This window comes from Sceloporus occidentalis, unplaced genomic scaffold, assembly GCF_023333645.1.
Source record: "Sceloporus occidentalis isolate IW3139 unplaced genomic scaffold, rSceOcc1.0.p SCAF_2, whole genome shotgun sequence".
Taxonomy (NCBI): domain Eukaryota; kingdom Metazoa; phylum Chordata; class Lepidosauria; order Squamata; family Phrynosomatidae; genus Sceloporus; species Sceloporus occidentalis.
In genome coordinates this window covers 190,689,119-190,706,524 of record NW_028316982.1, presented here as the reverse complement: position 1 = coordinate 190,706,524, position 17,406 = coordinate 190,689,119, and the positions used below count along the sequence as shown (strand labels likewise).

At 39.7% G+C, this 17,406-nt stretch overlaps 1 protein-coding gene across 10 annotated transcripts in view; it reads left to right on the top strand.

Annotated features, from left to right (window-relative positions):
- The window catches only part of LOC149319486 (dystrophin-like), a 1,434,671-nt gene that overhangs the window by 1,402,970 nt on the left and 14,295 nt on the right, over positions 1–17,406 (top strand). For 8 of the 10 annotated variants that reach the window (XM_089511819.1, XM_089511811.1, XM_089511810.1 and 5 more), the window contains 6 exons: positions 16–81; positions 1,063–1,128; positions 4,361–4,519; positions 13,690–13,933; positions 14,344–14,467; positions 16,116–16,208. In XM_089511819.1, coding sequence (XP_089367945.1) covers positions 16–81; positions 1,063–1,128; positions 4,361–4,519; positions 13,690–13,933; positions 14,344–14,467; positions 16,116–16,208 — 752 coding nt within the window. The remainder of the gene's footprint in view (positions 1–15; positions 82–1,062; positions 1,129–4,360; positions 4,520–13,689; positions 13,934–14,343; positions 14,468–16,115; positions 16,209–17,406) is intronic. The other 2 variants (XM_089511816.1, XM_089511815.1) reach the window with 1 other exon arrangement.

Below are 17,406 nucleotides of genomic sequence, written 5' to 3'. Positions count from 1 at the left end.
TTTTCTGCCTTATAGGCCTGCTTCGTCCCCCCAGCTTTCACATGATGACACCCATTCACGTATTGAACATTATGCTAGCAGGTATGAGACCAGGTGGATTGTCAGGCAAATCATACTTGAAACAATTAGTGGTTGTCATTTTAAAGAAAATCACTATTGCCATCACCAAACGCATTAAATAATGAAGTTAAGAGTTATCCCAAGCTCCTAGGATAAATGGTATATGTGTTTACTAACTTCTATTAAGCATCTTGCCAACTAACCTGCATGCTGAATGACTGCATGATGTTTAGAATGGATATAAAGTAAGAAACACCAAAGCATGCTCTGGTTTACCACTAGCACTCAAATTTCACACAGAAGTTCATTACTTATTTTTCTTCTCAGAGGTATACTTCAGCAGAATCCTGCAGTGACCATGTACTACAAAGTAGCAAAGTCAAGTATCTGTGATTGTCTGTACATGAGTCATAAAATAACAGCTATTGAATATTATAGGAGAAGAAGCCACTGTTTTGAGAATTATCATATACCAGCTCTATCATTTACATTTTTAGATGATTTCTAACATAAACATCACCAGTATTGTCCACCCTCCACATACGTGGGGGATCCGTTCCAGACCTCCCCCCCTCCCCGTGTATGGGGAAAAGAGCTTATGTTCAAGCCCTATAGAAAACAATGGGTATGCGCCCCATTATTTCTGCCGAGGCTTGCCTTCCGCATAAGCTCAAAGCCGCGGAAGGTAAGCCCTCCTATAAGGAAGGCCAACTGTACTGTTCTAATATTTAGACTTTTCCTGTACAAGAAAGGGAAGTTGAATAGGTAGATGTCAAATGGTAAGAAGTTAATTTTCTAAATGTCATATATTGAACTGCACATAATCTTACATGTCACTGTTTATCAGCTTAACAACAAGCAACAAATGCAAGGGCTACTCTTTCAGGATCAATTATGCTGATTTTTACAGTCATCAAAGTGACATTTCCTTTCTCATATTCAGATAGTAACAGGGAGACTATATATTGTTATTTAAGAGACTATATTTTTTTTTCTACACAGGCTAGCAGAAATGGAGAACACCAATGGAACGTACCTGAATGATAGTATTTCTCCTAATGAGAGCATGTAAGTGTGTAGTGTCTATGAAATCATAGGATGTCTTATTTCTTATGCTTACTAACAAAAGAAACAGAAAGAAATATGTGACTCAAGGTAACTTACAACAAACTTAAATGAATCAGCAGATACTTAGGTTTTAATTCATTGGGAAACATCCTCTGTCAAAATTGCTTGTAACAGTCTGAAAAGAGGTCATTTACCTTCTCCATTGCAGTCTCCTGTGTACCCCAAAACACAGGCCAAGGAAACTTCCCAGAGCTGGTTTGTAGGTGCCACAAGGTTCTGTCACTACATTGCTAACATGATACTGGGTTTAGGTTTTTCTAAGCAAAACCTTAACTCCAGAACAGGTTAGAGCCAGCTAATGACAGCCAGAACATGAGCTATCTGTGCTTCATGGGAGAAGAGGTTCCATAATATTGGTGCAACAACTGAGAAGGCTCTCTCTTTTGTTGTCAGATATAAAGTCAGGAATCACACCTGTAATAACTCAACACTTATCAGGCACAAAACTGTCTTTTGGCATTATCAGCCATGCCTCACACCTTTCTGGGAGACAGAAAAGGGCCTCTCTGATTTTCAAAAGTGGGCAACTCATTAGGAAACAGGCAACCCCTCACGTAAGCAGAGTGGAGCCATTTAAGCCTTTAAACCCCATCTCCTACACTTACAATTATGCCCAGAAGCAAATTGATGCACCAGTAAAGCCACATGGAAAGGTGTAACATGATTCCTTGGGATGATTATGCTGTACCAACTGCATCTTCTGATGATTTATCGTAGTCCCACACAGAGTTCATTGCCATAATCCAAACTAATTTACAAATGTGTTACTATAGTAGTATGTGTGACACAATAGCTTAAACTGGACCAAATCACTTCTAGCAACTGCTGCCATGAAGTCATCAGTTGTAACATCCGGAAACATTCTCAGAAGTGAAAAGGCTGACTTTTCAAGAGGAATTAGTCCAGAACAAGCTGAATTGCTATGCCAGAATCCATTTCCTTCCTGAAAAAAGCATATACAGTATATTTTACTTAGAATGAATTTCGGTTTGCTATATCTCATTCAACTCAATATCTCCAGGCAATGTTTAGACACCAACATCTTCCTTGGTATTGGATGAAAAAGTGAAATACAATGACATTTCATTCATTTCTAAGAAAAAGGAGCATATTAGACACTATTTCAAATAATAGTATCAAAATCATTTTAAGACTATATCTTTCAGTTTTTGGTTCAGCAGCAACTAAGTGTTGCTGCATAGAAAAATGTACTGTTGAGGCTGCTGAGCTTTAGCAAACTGTGATTTTACACATACATTTTACTGTTAGCCATCCAAAGGAGATTGTTAATTGAGATGTTTTTAAATGATGCAAATAAATAATAAAACCTAGCACACTGCATTATTTGTTTAAAGCAGCCTTTTCCTATCATTGTGCTTTGGAAGAACCTTTGAAATAATTTTCAGATCTCAAGGAACTCTGCATAAAAATTATTTTATCTATTGCTCAAAAAAAGTTTGTGTTTTATTTTTTCCAGTCACAGTTTCTTGCAGAACCTAAGAAACTCTGGCTGAGAAACCCTGATATAAAGGCTTACAGCAACACACATTCCCAAGTTCTATATGCATGGTTTCTGCAGCACTTCAGCTCTTTTTCTGTGTCCTACAACCCAAAGTACTTCCACAGATTTGCAAGTCCAGTGACCATGGACGTAATCACTGTAATTCTATTTTACCAGCTATTTTCTTCACAAATGTAATCTTATTGTGGATTTATCTTATAATAGTCAGTATGAAATTTCATTAAATTGACAAATAAAAGGTGCACAAAAGGCGCACCTCACATAACCTCCATGAAAGAACTTTATACAACAGATTCAAGCAAAAAATAAAAATAGAGGAACTGGCTGTAATCCAAGAGAATGCATTAGTGCGATGATTACATGTACTGGCTTTAACCTTATAAAGTTTGCAGTGTGCTATGAAGGACACAAAATTTGCTAGTTCCTAATCCCTGTACTAGAAACAACTGCTACTAATTCCATCTGAAGACAAAAAATAGGGAGAAGTCCATTGCTCTGCAGGGCAGATATAATAGCAAGATATTCACTTCTAACAGTGCCTGGCCAAAAAAAGGTTGTTGGCCGTGGATACCAATATGCAACATAGATGCATTTAGAAATTATTGAATAGAAACAATGTGGATTGTTTCAGTTGCAAAGACCATCAGCACACTCTGTGGTATTGAGACAAGTCAGGTTATAAGGAAACTTTGTACCCAGGGATCCTATTCAAAAAGAAGGAAGTACAAAGTTGACTTCATACAGAGGAGAACAGGGACGGGGAATGAAACTTAAGCTAAAACTGAAAGGAAAAAAATAACTGATGCACAAGTTAATATAGATTTATTCTATATTCAACCTGAAATAACAAAAGAGTTTGTTGAGAAAGTGCATTCCATTACTTACATGCTCGGACATTAGAGAACCCTGAATAGCCTTGGGAAGTAAGGATTCCAAATGCTTAGAAACAAGCTCTTGGAGCATTACATTAATGCAATTCACTACATTAATAAGCACTGCAGATGGTTCCTGAAAGCACTGGGATATGATTATCTAGACAGAGTTCTACCACCTCTTTGGTATTATCTCAGTTCATCCATAATTCTTTCTCTTCAACTTTGTTAAGCAAATTGTACCAAGCAAGGTGAAGAACCTGTGTGACCTCTTTGACATTACATCATTTAGTATCTTCAGTGAGAATTCTAGCAGTAGCTAAAAGAAGCCTCTGCTGTCTAAAATGACACAGAGAACATAGCAAATATTGTACAGGACTTGAACCATTTGCTTGTAAATTGAACTGAAACATTTGTAAAACATTTACTTCAGGATTTTGGAGCTTTGGAGGGCTACACCATGCTCTGGGGGAGGAATGCACAGCTATAGCACTCCTGAGACATGTCCATCCAAGGGTGATACTGAAGCTCCCCCCATAAGGCTACATGTTGTTCATGGCCCACACATTTCTGATTTAATGCATTCTAGAAGCCAAGCCAAAATACATGCTTGGGAATTGCACTCTGACATCTGTTGGGATAAAAAGGCACCTATGGGACTTTGCTAGGTGGATGTTTAGAGATGGTCCAAACTAAACAGTTGCTTATTCTGTCCCTTAACTATAAGGGCAAATGAAATGTTTGATGTTGTTCACATCTTTCCTCCTTTTTCTTTAAGAGATGATGAGCATTTGTTAATCCAGCACTACTGCCAAAGTTTGAACCAGGAATCCCCACTCAGTCAGCCTCGAAGCCCTGCACAGATTTTAATTTCTTTAGAGAGTGAAGAAAGAGGCGAGTTAGAGAGAATTCTAGCAGACCTAGAAGAAGAAAACAGGTGGGTTTTCTTAAGTAATCTTTTCTTACACATGAACATGCATAACATTCAAACCAATTGTTGTGATATATGTTGTTTATAAATATTCTGTAAATGTATCAGATACAATTGTTTATTATTATTATCATTATTGTTGTTGTTGTTGTTGTATGGGACCACTCTTTTTCACTTACAGCAATCCAGTTATGAAATACTTTCCCTAGAGAAACCTGCCTGACATCTATGCTGGGCCTTTTTTAGCATCATGGAAGATAGTTTCCAAGTCTTTTAATCTTCCAATTAAAATTATTCATAGATATTTATTGAAGTTTTTAAGAAGTGTGAGACTTCTAGTCTGGTTGAGATTTGCTACTGTTGATTTTACCTTCTGTTGCTAGCTATGCATTAAGGTACCACCTTTTTCTCTCTCTGAAGAATTACATAGATGCATACATAGTACATCAGTGAGGGAAATATATATAGATTTTATATGATGGTGTATAGAGGACATGTTATCACTGATGTCACAGGCATCTTCTGTCCCTTGATGGTGGTTAAATCATATGCTTAGCACTCCCATTAATGGTAGCAGTGGCTTCAAGGAGAAAATTTCATTTAACCTGAAATTGTCAGATTTGGCAATGTTAGTGCAGCAGCTGGGGAAAATATGTCTTTATCATCTAGCCAAGGGGAGAATTTTCAGTCTTCAAACTAAAAATTGCCCACATACGGCCTGGTGATGTGCTTTTAATACATTCATTGTACCTTGCCTTTAAATTGCAGTGCTGTGTGAAATCGATCTGTTATACCTTGTGTGAAAAGATTTGAGCATTATATTCTTACCCTAGAGCAACAGTTCCACAATTTCACTGGACCCTTTAGCCACCAGTGTAGTACAACGAGTAAAAGTTAATGACAAAATTACTATCAGGAGCTGCATGACTACTGCCTGCTGATCTATAAACTATCTTCTAAAATATTCTGTTACACTAAATAATACATAACACAGAGAGGGCTGAAGAGAAACAAATTATAAGGTTATTTTAAATAAGATTTGAGATAGACAGGAGATGTTACAGATGAAGATAATACAAGCACATACTCCTGTTTATATGGCAAAGCAGAGGAAATTATTTGGTGCTCATACAGCCATGGTGAGTTTCTTTAGGAAGAAAAATCTCAACACACACATGTTCATACATGTGTACACATGTAGGTGTGCCCAATAACTGCTTCATGAAAACTACTTTAAAAACTTTTCTTTTAAAAGAAAAAAGTCTGTGTTTTGCACAGGTATGGGAAGTGGGGAGAAAATCCAATAAAAAGAGGCGGTGGAGTAAGAGGTAGAAAAATTTTGAGCTACTCTTCCCAAATTCCAATACTGTTAGCCATGTTATGGCTGGGTCTTATGAAAATTGAAGTCTAAACGTAGTCTGGAGGGTTAAAGGTTCCCCACCTCTTCTAGAGATGAAGTTGCAAAACAGCCTGAGCTACTTATTTTTCCAGAGGTCCAGTTCAGAATGATAGAATCTTAAGAGTTGGAAGGAACACAAGGGTCACCTAGTCCAACTCCCTGTCATGCAAGAACAGAAAATTACAGCAGTCTTAAAATATGTCCTTCTCTGTGTTCCTAATGTTTAGGTGGAATCTGTAGCTTGAATCATTGCTCCATGTCCTAGTCTCTGAAGAAAGCAGGCCTATTTAACATGCCTTCAGATATTTAAATAGAGCTATCATGCCACCTCTCAGTCTTCTTTTTTTCAAGTTAAAGATGCCCAGCTCCCTAAGATATTCCTCATAAGATGAATATGGTTGCTCCTCTGTGGACATGTTTCAACTTGACACTATCCTTCTTGAACACTGTCTAGATTCTGCCTTTCAACCAATTACAGATCCACTTAACTGTAATGCTGTCTAGCCCACAGCTCACCAGTTTACCTGCCAGAATATCAAGGGGGACCTTGTCAAAAGTCTTACTGAAATCAAGATATACTACATCCAGATCACTCCCCTGATCTACCAAGCTTGACAATATATATAAAAAGAGCTATGAGATTAGTTTGGCATGACTTGTTTTTAAGAAACCCATGCTGGCTCTTAGTAATCACAACATTCATTTCTAACTTTGGACAGACTGACTGTTTATGATCTATTCTGCAACCTTTCCTTCTATAGACATCAAACTGACTGATCAGTACTTGCTTGGGTTCTTATGAGGAGGATTCCTGCAGCTAAGGCCAGAGTGAGGCTGTGGGAGTTCAACTTTATAAGCCTAATTTCTAAGCAAGAACTACAAACACCTTCTATTATTGATTCTTCTCTTATGCTCTTGTCAGATGTTTTCTGTCTTTATAGTATGAAGGCTACATACAGATTGAAGATTGGAATGTTACTGAACACAAAGAGGAAAATAATAATGGCTATCATCCTGTTCAGTATTTACAATATTGTAAGCTAGATTTATGATCTCATAAATTTTGCAATTCACATTTATAATTGTTGCACTATTGCACCATTCTCTGCTGCTGCTCATCCCATTGCAGCTGACTGGTGGAAGGCATGTGAATGTGTCATCCTTCAGTGGTTCATGTGCCAGTGCCTCAGTTGGTATGGCTGCCTGGCTTCTAAGATGGGTTTGGGTGAATTGAATAGGGAGACAGATCACAATTATCATATACTCATGTATAAGTCAAGGGCAGGTTTTGGGGGCAGAATCATGGATTTTGATATGACTCATCGAGGGTCAAAATCAGGGGCATCTAACAAAGCATCTAAACAGAGGGGAAGACGCCACTTTGCTTCTTCCTTCTCCCTCTCTGGACCTCTCCCAAGGGTCACAGTCTGGTATGCAAATTGTGGACACAAACCTCCAATTTCCCTCCCTTCCCCACAATCTCCCCCAAGGCTAATGGCTTACAAAAAAGGAGACACAGACCTCCGATTTCCCTCCTTTCCCTAAAACCTTTCCCAGGATTACTGGCTTGCAAAAAGGGGGGCACAGACCTCCAGTTTCCCTTCTCTCTCTCCTTCCTCCCTTCTCACAGCTTTTCCAAGGCTCACAGAGAGGTATTTCCGTATTGACCCATATATACATCTACCTAGGATTTTGGAACCCATTTTGGGGCTTAAATAGATGAGTATATATGGTACATCATTGTAGCTACATCTGCTATGCAGGATCTCAGCCCACATCTGGATTGGATTGGCAGCCCACAAGAAGAAACAGACAATGAGGTCAAGGCAAATTTGACCAGTAATGAACAATACTCTCAACAGAATGGATTCCTCATTCAAAATAGTCACTTAGCACTGCACTCAAGTCAAAGAATCCTTGTCAACTGTTCAACTCCTTGGGGTTATCTATCTTTTCAGACAGGATATTCATGTCTTATTTCCTGAGTGGCCTTAAAAACAGAAATTTCAGTTTTATTGGGGTTAGGTTATATTTTTATGCCTTGTCCTGTATACAGTAAATGACTAGGAAATCATGAGCTATTAAGTAAGCATTCAGTCAGGACTCTCTGACCATCTGGATCTTTCATGTTTCCACTGATGCTGACAGCCATCTGTGTTTGCTTCTCTACATGGGGCAAACTAAAGCATCTTTAGGCAACATTAATACATTATCACATAGTACTGTGGCAAGACTGTTGTCTGGCTTCTTCAGACAGGCAACCTATCAACACAGCGTCTTTTTTTTATTTTGCTGCCTTCTGGAACTAGAAAATCAGGGAGTCTCACCCAAATAACTGGTAGGCTGAGCTCGGTTTGGCAGTCTACATGCTCATACAGACTTGTTTTAAATATATTTAAATTCCTGAAAGTCGTGTGCCCATATGCTATCTCACTGAAGTTCTTCAGAAGGCTGGTTTTGCTTATAGAATTATATGGCAGTACTTAGTGAAGACAGCACCAAGACAGGTGGTCAGCAATTCCCAGGTCTTATACTTCAGTCAAGTAGCAGGAATTAAAGAAAGAGTTGGAGAAAGTTCAAGACAAAACATTAACTTGTATGCCCCAGTTCTTGCTACTGTACTTAGCAGGCAGAGTCTACTCTGCTAGTCTCTGCAGAATCCTCCTCATTTGATATCAGAATTGCAATCAAGTTCGGTTAAATGGCCCTTCTGTGACGCTGAGGTAGATGCCATTACACTGATTCCTCCATCGCACATGCAACATGAAGTTGCATTGAGGCCCCATTTTCCAGACACCCTTGAGGAGATGAGAAAAAGCCATAGCTATAAGACAATAGATGGTGCCAAGAACTAAACAACTCTGGCGATAATCCTTCTTGCCTCAGAAATGTTCTTCCATCACTCATCTTCACACTTTAGAGCAGGAGTAGGCAACCTTTTTGAGTTGGGGGCCGGGTTGCTGTCCCTCAGACAACTGGGGGACCGAACAAAATTTTCAAATGTAGAACACATTTTTTAAAAATGGAGGACACGTGGAAAAAACTGATGATTTTTAAAAAATGTTAATATAAATGCATGTTTCCTAGGCATGATCAAAATGGAGGACATTTGGCATTATTCCTAGACAGATGGCAGAAATGTACTTCCCTTTCTGGCCAAACACCAGAAGAAGAGGAGGAAGAAGCAGAGGAGGAGGTAGAGGAGAAGAACAAGAGGAGGAAGAAGAGGAGGAGGAAGAGGGGAAACGGAGGAGGAAGAAGAAGAGGAAGTAGAGAGGAAGAAGAAGGGGAGGAAGAGGGGAAGAAGAGGAGGAGGAGAAGAAGAAGAGGAGGAAGAAGATGAAGAAGGGGAGGAGGAGGAGAGGAGGAGAGGAGGAAGAAGAAGAGGAGGAAGAGGAAGAAGAAGAGGAAGAAGGGGAGGAGGAGAGGAGGCAGAAGAAGATGAGGAGGAGAAAGAAGAGGAAAGGCTCTTTTCCCCTGCCTGGCCGCCGGCGGAGGAGACCAGGCTGAGGCGAGGCTCTTTTCCCCTGCCTGGCCGCCTCCGTCACTGGCGGAGGAGACCAGGCAGGGGAACGGGGCCTCGCTGAGGCAAGGCTCTTTTCCCCTGCCTGGCCGCCTCCGTCGCTGGGGGCGGCAATCGGCGGCAGGACCAGGCTGGGGCCGGTCCCAAGGCCTTGCTGGGCCGTATCCAGCCCGCAGGCCATAGGTTGCCGACCCCTGCTTTAGAGTTACCTCCTCGGCAAACTGACTTCAAAACAATCCAAACCCATTTCAAAGAGAGCACCCCCATTTGGCTTTTTCTATACCCTGAATTTTGCCCCAAGGTTGACATTCCCTATAAATATTGGTGCTTTTCCTTTGTTTACTCAGCTTAGTCAAGTATCAGGCATACATGCTGCAGTTTGCTTGCATAACCCCACTCTCGCTTGCCAACCTTCGTTTGCCTCAGAAGCGAGTGAGTTCCCTTAACATCTCTGTAACAAGCAGAGCAACTATCCACTCAGGTGTAGTATTTCTATTAGTTCTGCCTTCTCTGTTCCAATGGAACACCTTTGAATTTCTTAGTCCTTGTGAACGTGTGTGATGGTATGTTTTGGATGATTGTTGATTTCCCTTTTTAAATAAATTGATTAGATATCTGCCTCTGGAATTTCCCATGTCTCTGGACTTGGTATACATAGGGACTTGGTCCCATGGCTAAGTAACCCAGCTACTACCATTGAGCTAATTCATTATTCCCTAAACATACATTGGCATTAGAGTGTCCTTTTTGTACAGGTGTACATCCAGGGTTACATTCCTTATGGCAAACTTCCTTTTGCCAAGGTTCTGTTTCCCAGTGCAACTATGCCAGTGGAAGAGCAGGAGGAGACACAAAGGGAGAAGAAAAAGAGCTGTTGCTGACCCAGTCATTAAATAATGAGACCAGACTCGGAGAACTGGGTTATAAAATGGGCAACTTTATTAAAATTCAACCTATTTAACTTTATTTCTTGAGAACTGCAAGCCCAGGGGGGAGAAACTTGTGCAGGAACAGCTGGCGGATGGTCTGCTCCAAGACCAATTCCCCAGCTTCCAAAGGGTGAAAACACCTGAGCCCCAAGGGCAATCCATACTTTGGGTTGCTCCCTGGCCAGCCCTCATCTGGAAGGCCAACCCAAGACTCCCCCACTTAACTCGCCAGACTTAAGTGACGTTTTAAGTCTCTTTCCCTTCATGTTTAGTCTCAAGATGTAAACCTCCATTCCAGAGACCCACCTTCACCCTTTAGGAGGGTGCCGAGGTGCTCACCAAACCGATTATCTCCCCCCGCCTATGCTTGAGGCCTATTTATGGCCACACCCTAAGCCAATCGTCCAATTCCCCATCCAACAGTGTAGGGTAGGCAAAAAACCCTTGGGAAAACAAGGGCAAAAATTCCTACCCTGCCTCAAAGCAACTAGAACGAATCTTTCACTGTCATCGAGGTGGGAGGGTGGGCCAGCTCTTTCAAACTGATAGGGAGGCTAAGGGCGGGAGAGACCTATTTAAGATTATCGAACACTGGCAGTTCCTGTTCTCTCAGTCATTTTGAGAGGATTATACGTTTATCTCTCTCTTGCTGTCTCTTCTGCATCTGTATCATTTAAGAAATTATCTTTTTCAGAACTTAATTCTGACTGGCATGAAGAATGCTGCAATAGGTCCATTACCTCTTTCACCTCACATAGTTTATGAGTGTTCTACAGAGATGGGTGAAATATATAGAGATGATTTCTTTACTTCTGTATTATATATAGATATCCAAATAATCTTTGCTTAGGCTATAAACCTACTTTTCCTTAAACATCATCAGAACTAAAAAGTTTTGATTATTTCTTTCTTTGTTCAGAAATGTGAAAATAAACCTTTTTGTACTCCAGAGAAAATGAGAGCCTGTACAGACAGGCCAAAATAAAGCTGTTTTGGGTCACTTTGGAGGTATGCTGTTTAAATGATGTGTGCGTCCTAAGAGGCCAGAAACCACATCAAAGCCACACTCCAGTCCTAAGGACCGGAGCGTGGCTTTGGCACAGCTTCTGGCCTCTTAAGATGTGTGTGTTATTTAAACAGCATACTTCCAAAGTGACCCAAAGCAACTTTATTTTGGCCTGTCTGTACGGGTCCTTAGAAAACACAAACTAAGTGCAATAAAAAGATATAAAGAAATCTTGTAGCAGCTTTGAGAGTGAGAAGGAAAAAATCTAACATAAGTTTTTGTTCATTCATCAGATGCAAGTGGACCAGAGTCCATGAAAGCCTATACTAGGAATTTCTTGCTCTCAGTTTCAAAGGTACTACAGGAGTTCTTTACATCATTTAATGATGATGCAGACTAGCATCAGTCTTTGAATACTTTGTTCTTGTGTGCCTTCAAGCTGTTTCCAACTTAAGGGTACCCTAAGGTGAAACTATCATGGGGTTTTCTTGGCAATATTTGTTCAGATGAGGTTTGTCATTTCCTTCTCCTGAGGCAGAGAGTATGTGACTTGCCCAAGATCACCCAGTGGGTTTCATGGCTGAGCCTGGAATTGAATCTGGTCTCCAGAGTCATAGTCCAACACTCAAACCACTATGCCACACTGGCTCTCACTACTTTTAAGTGTAACTTTTTTTCTGTCACAAAGGCTTATGTCCATCATCCATCTGGTTTTGATACATAATGCAGAGCTAACAGAGACACAAATCAAAGCATACATTTCTTAAAGGGACAGTGAACATGAGAATATAAGCAAAGTTAGTTAAGCTGCATAATTTATATCGGCTGTAGACCTCAGCTCTTAGCTGTTAGCGCTGTTAGAAGCTGTTAACAGGTACAAAATCTGTGATGCTGTTGCACATAATTTTGATTTTGAAAATAAGGCACACAGCCCAGTAAATCCCTCCAGTAGTTATATTATGTAGATAGTGAGGCCAGCATGTTTTTGGTGTTCTAATGAGTTTGTTGACTGTCCATATTATATCCTCTTTCCTTTTTCTCTTTCAAAGTCCTATATTGCATAAAAGCACTCTGCACATCAATCACTACTCTGGTGACTCACTCACACCAACCAGCTGAACACCACCTGGTGGAGGGTGGGGCAGGGGAGCTTTCTTTCTCCTCGAGAAGTAAGCCACTCTGAAGAAGTGCTAGGATTTATCTTTTGTCACAAACTCTGTGGCAAAAATAAGTTGTTTGTTATCTATGAATGTTTCTATCCAGTAAAAAAGAAATGCAGAGAAGTAGCAGGCTATAAAGATAATTTCTTTGTTTCTCTGTTAGTACTGCAGAACCAGTTGCTTCTTTTTAGACAAGCACAGACATGTCCTAATATTATGAACAAAGGCAACTGTGATCATCTATGCAAAGGGAAACAAGCGCTGAATCTTCAGTCTGACTAACTGGAATGTGATTACTGTACTAGACTGAAGTCAACCTGAGGAGTGTTTCGTAGATGTTGCCTTTGTGTTTGCTTTATGTTTGCAAAGTATATTAAATTGATAAACACTTGTTGGATTATCTGTACTGTTAAGCACACATTCAGTAACAGAACAAATATATTTTCATTTCATAGCACTGATCAAATGACAAGTTTAACATGGGATTAATATCTATAAATTTTATCAATGTAAATTTAAGAATCCATTTTGTAAACCTTGAAGGACTGCTGAAATAAATAGGGTTGGAACAGTATGAAGACATACCTATGTTAGTCTGGAAACTCAGTATGCAAAGGGATCTTGCAGCACCTTTGAGACTAACTGAAAGATAGATGTTGGTAGCATGAGCTTTCATAGACTTGAGCCTACTTCCTCAGATGCATGTGGTGCAGTGGAAAACCCAGGGATAGACCTACATAGTAGTCTGTGTATGAGAATGTCCATAGGAATGCAAAGTTTTGTGGGTGTGGAGATGAGGTGACAAGTTCAGTTTTAATTATGGTCATTGGGGGACTAGGCAAGTATACTGCCTAAAGCCAAGGTTAGTTGATACCCTTATGAATGAGTATTGGGATGTAGTATGGGAGAGTTGGAATAGGTGCATTCATCCCCTTGTCTACCATATGTGTGATATCTGATAGTAAAGAAAAGGGCCTGGAAACATAAATGTGATATTCTGCTTTCACTGAATTCCACTTCAGTAATTTGCAGCAGGATTCATTTTAATAAAGATTAAATTAGGCCTAAGGTGTGAGAACAGGCGATGATGACACACACTCCAGCTATAAAATGGGACAGTGTGACATTTTCATGCTTACTTCTGTCCTGTTTTCCATAGAAACCTGCAAGCAGAATATGACCGCCTGAAGCAGCAACATGATAATAAGGGACTCTCTCCACTGCCATCCCCACCTGAGATGATGCCCATTTCCCCCCAGAGTCCACGAGATGCTGAACTCATTGCAGAAGCCAAGCTTCTTCGTCAGCACAAAGGCCGCCTAGAAGCCAGGATGCAAATCCTGGAGGATCACAACAAACAGCTGGAATCACAGTTGCACAGGTTGAGACAGCTGCTGGAACAGGTGAGTCATCAGTCTTTCATAATCACTGTTAGCTCTGCTTGAAACATTAATACTGTCTGAAGCAAATGGTTAAAACAGTAACAAAAATTTGATCGCGTTAACATATAGCTTGAGTCTGGTGTCAAACTATGGAAAGTAGTGGCTGTATACAATTCAGTCTCTTTGTATAGTCAACTTTGTTTAAACAGAATCTATAATAAATAAATTAACACTGAAAAAAATATAATAATAAACATTGGCATTACTGCACAATATAAATATGTAGGCAGCAGTGTCTGTCATGCACTCTTACCAGGAGAAAAATATGACTGAAGTCAATTAGACTTTTAATTTCTGAGTAAAGCTTTACATCCAGCATTTTGTTCCTTCCTGTTTATATGGTAACCATAATATTTCCTTCTATATTTCAGCCTCAAGTGGATGCCAAGGTGAATGGTACAACTCAGTCTTCTCCTCCTACCTCATTACAGAGGTCAGATAGTAATCAGCCAATGCTTCTCCGTGTAGTTGGCAGTCAGACTTCCGAATCTATGGGTAAGATAAAATAGATTTCAAAGGGCAGAAATTCTCAGCCATTTTTGTTCAGTTTTCTTATAAATATTTTGATTATTGGCTTACTTGAATCTTTTCCAAACAGTATGGACTTCTTGTACAGGAAATGAGTAGTTGTTAATTATTTTAAGTTCACAGCTTCTTAAAGTAGGGGTTTCCCCGTTTCTTTCTTCAGCCTGGACTATATCTGTGTTGATATTTGTCTGCTCAACGTTGCTGCTATTGTTTTTTTCTCTTTCTTCCTCTTTTTATTGGTTTTTCTCTTTATTATAAATAAGTTCTGGAAAGAAGTAAGAGAAGTGAAGTGGGGATTAGAGAACTCTGGAGAAGCTAATTATGAATTGTTGAATTTGGGGCGAAAATTTCTGTTGGCTTCTCTCCAAAGTGGGAGAATCCATGTCCAAACCCTTCTTGTTCTCCAAACTTTCCTATTTATAAACTGATTTTGGGAGTCAGATGTGTGATACAAAATTAAAAATAAACTGAAGCAGTATGATGGAGAACAAATTTGGATCACTTCTAACAAAATAATGGCCTGTTACAGACTGCCAAAATAAAGCTGCTTCGGGTCTCTTTGGAGGTATGCTATTTAAATGATGCATGGGTCCTAAGAGTCCGGAGGTCGCACCAAAGCCACACTCCATTCCTAAGCACTGGAGTGCAGCTTTGGTGCAGCTTCTGGATTCTTAGGATGCATGCGTCATTTAAATAGCATACCTCCAAAGAGACCCAAAGCAGCTTTATTTTAGCAGTCTGTAACAGGCCAATGTTAGCTATGCTGTGAATTAATGTTACGGAAAGATATCAAGGAGTTGTTTCTGGAGGAATAAATAGATTTCATAATATCTGTGCAGGTTCTTACCAGAATCTAAATTTGCAATGTAACCTGTTCACATTAAGCTTGGAAAACAATGTAGCTGTAAGCAAAAAGGATTTCCCCCCCCAACTTCTCCTTTTGTTCTTCTGTTCTTATATTCAGGGAATATCTCCCCCTGTCCAACTCTTGGTGTAGGTCATCCACCAAGACTCTCTTTGTCCCATAACCAGACCTGAACCCAGATTGGAATGGGTCAGGTAATTTGTTTCATCCAAGAAAGCCTTAGTTAGGGAAAATTAGAGACTGGCTAATGGTTACCTAAGGAGGTAGTTTCCAGTGAAGATTTTATCCTACAGGCCTATGCCACTTTTCAAATAGAATGACCTTGTTAATTTAGAAAAGGATAAAGAAATCTGTATGCATCTGCATATGTTTCATCCTTTTGTAGGTTGATAAAATGAGTACCCAGCTATTTGGGGTCACTTGGCTTACACATTGTAAACTGCTTTAAAACTGCTAGTTTACTGATAAGCGGTAAAGAAATGTACTTGATATTGCTATATGTCTTAATCTTTTAGCGATAGATAGATAGATAGATAGATAGATAGATAGATAGATAGATAGATACGAACTTTTTTTGAAGTATGATGAATTAAGTTCAATTGAGATAACATTCTGCAAATTGAAGCTTGCGGAAGTCACAAGTGAATGGCTCAGTTCACAGAACTGCAGTCACTTGGTGCTATTTCTGTAGTTTCTGCTTTCTTGTGGCTCTTATCAAAACCAGTGTGCTTCTGTTTTTGTATTTATCAGGTGAGGATGATCTGCTCAGTCCTCCCCAGGACACAAGCACAGGGTTAGAAGAAGTCATGGAACAGCTCAACAATTCTTTTCCAAGTACAAGAGGTAAGCTTCAGTTCTGGTAGTTTTATTATGCATCATCCTTGTACATCAGTGTTGTGTTGAAAAGCAGTTGCATCGGTGAAAGGTGCAAGTGTAATAGGGATGAATACAAACCTGATATCTTTCTAAAGTCTGCATCTCTGAGCACTTGGATTGAATACCATCAGATGTATGTATGCTCCAATGCACATATGGATTTCCGATGCCTGTGGAGGGTCTCATTCATTTCAGTGAACGAGGACAATGTGCAATGGAGGTTTTACTTCCAAAACAGTTTTTTTTTTTTTTAGCTTTGGGCAGTCATACCATAGTATAGGACCATCTTCCTGCTTCACTCCCCATCCCCCCCCCCCCCCATTTTATCACAGTTGTTAAATCTATGTTCTTTTCTGTTTTAGAAGCTATAAACATATATATCTCAGTTTGTATGCTTGGGACTAGAAACAGAATGTAACCCAAAAGACATTACAATCAAACATAATGTTGGTACACTTGTTCATTTAATTGGAGCTGACCGAATTCAGACACAGGAACCTCTTTAACATTTCTCTTCGTAACATTTTCTTTGTGAAAGCTGGGTAAACATGGTATTTTAATATTTTTTCTGGAAAAGGTCATTGCTGAATCTGGTTAATACATCATGGCAGGAGTGGGCAAAAGACAGATCTCTAGATGACGTGTAGTAGATCAGCAAGGTTTTTTTGACCTCCAGCTGTTTAGCAACAGCAACAACTAAATCTCTTTTCTAAAAGAGAGAGGACTTGACAAGTAACAACAGTGGATTTTTGCAGGTGCAGGAAAGGCTAAGAAAGAAAGTCTAATTCTGGTTTGTAATGAAAACAAATTTGCAGGCTAAGAATATGCTCAGATGTACCCATTATCCTTAATTAAGTGTATGTCTGCCCCATTATATCACTCCAGTTAATGGTTCTCTGAAATTTTTTGTTTCATGCATTTTTTAAAAAAAGGAAATCCCTTAATTTGTCTGCCCCTCCCTGCATTATAGCACCACAAAAAGACATGGGCTAGGAGATGGTGCTTTCTTTATTGAACACTGTTTATGTAATTTTAAATCTGACATCAAGAGCCAGTATGGTGTAGTGGTTTGAGCATTGGTCTATGACTCCAGAGATCAGGGTTCAAATCCCTACTCAGCTATGGATACCCATTGGTTGCCGTGGGCAAGCCATACTTGCTCAGC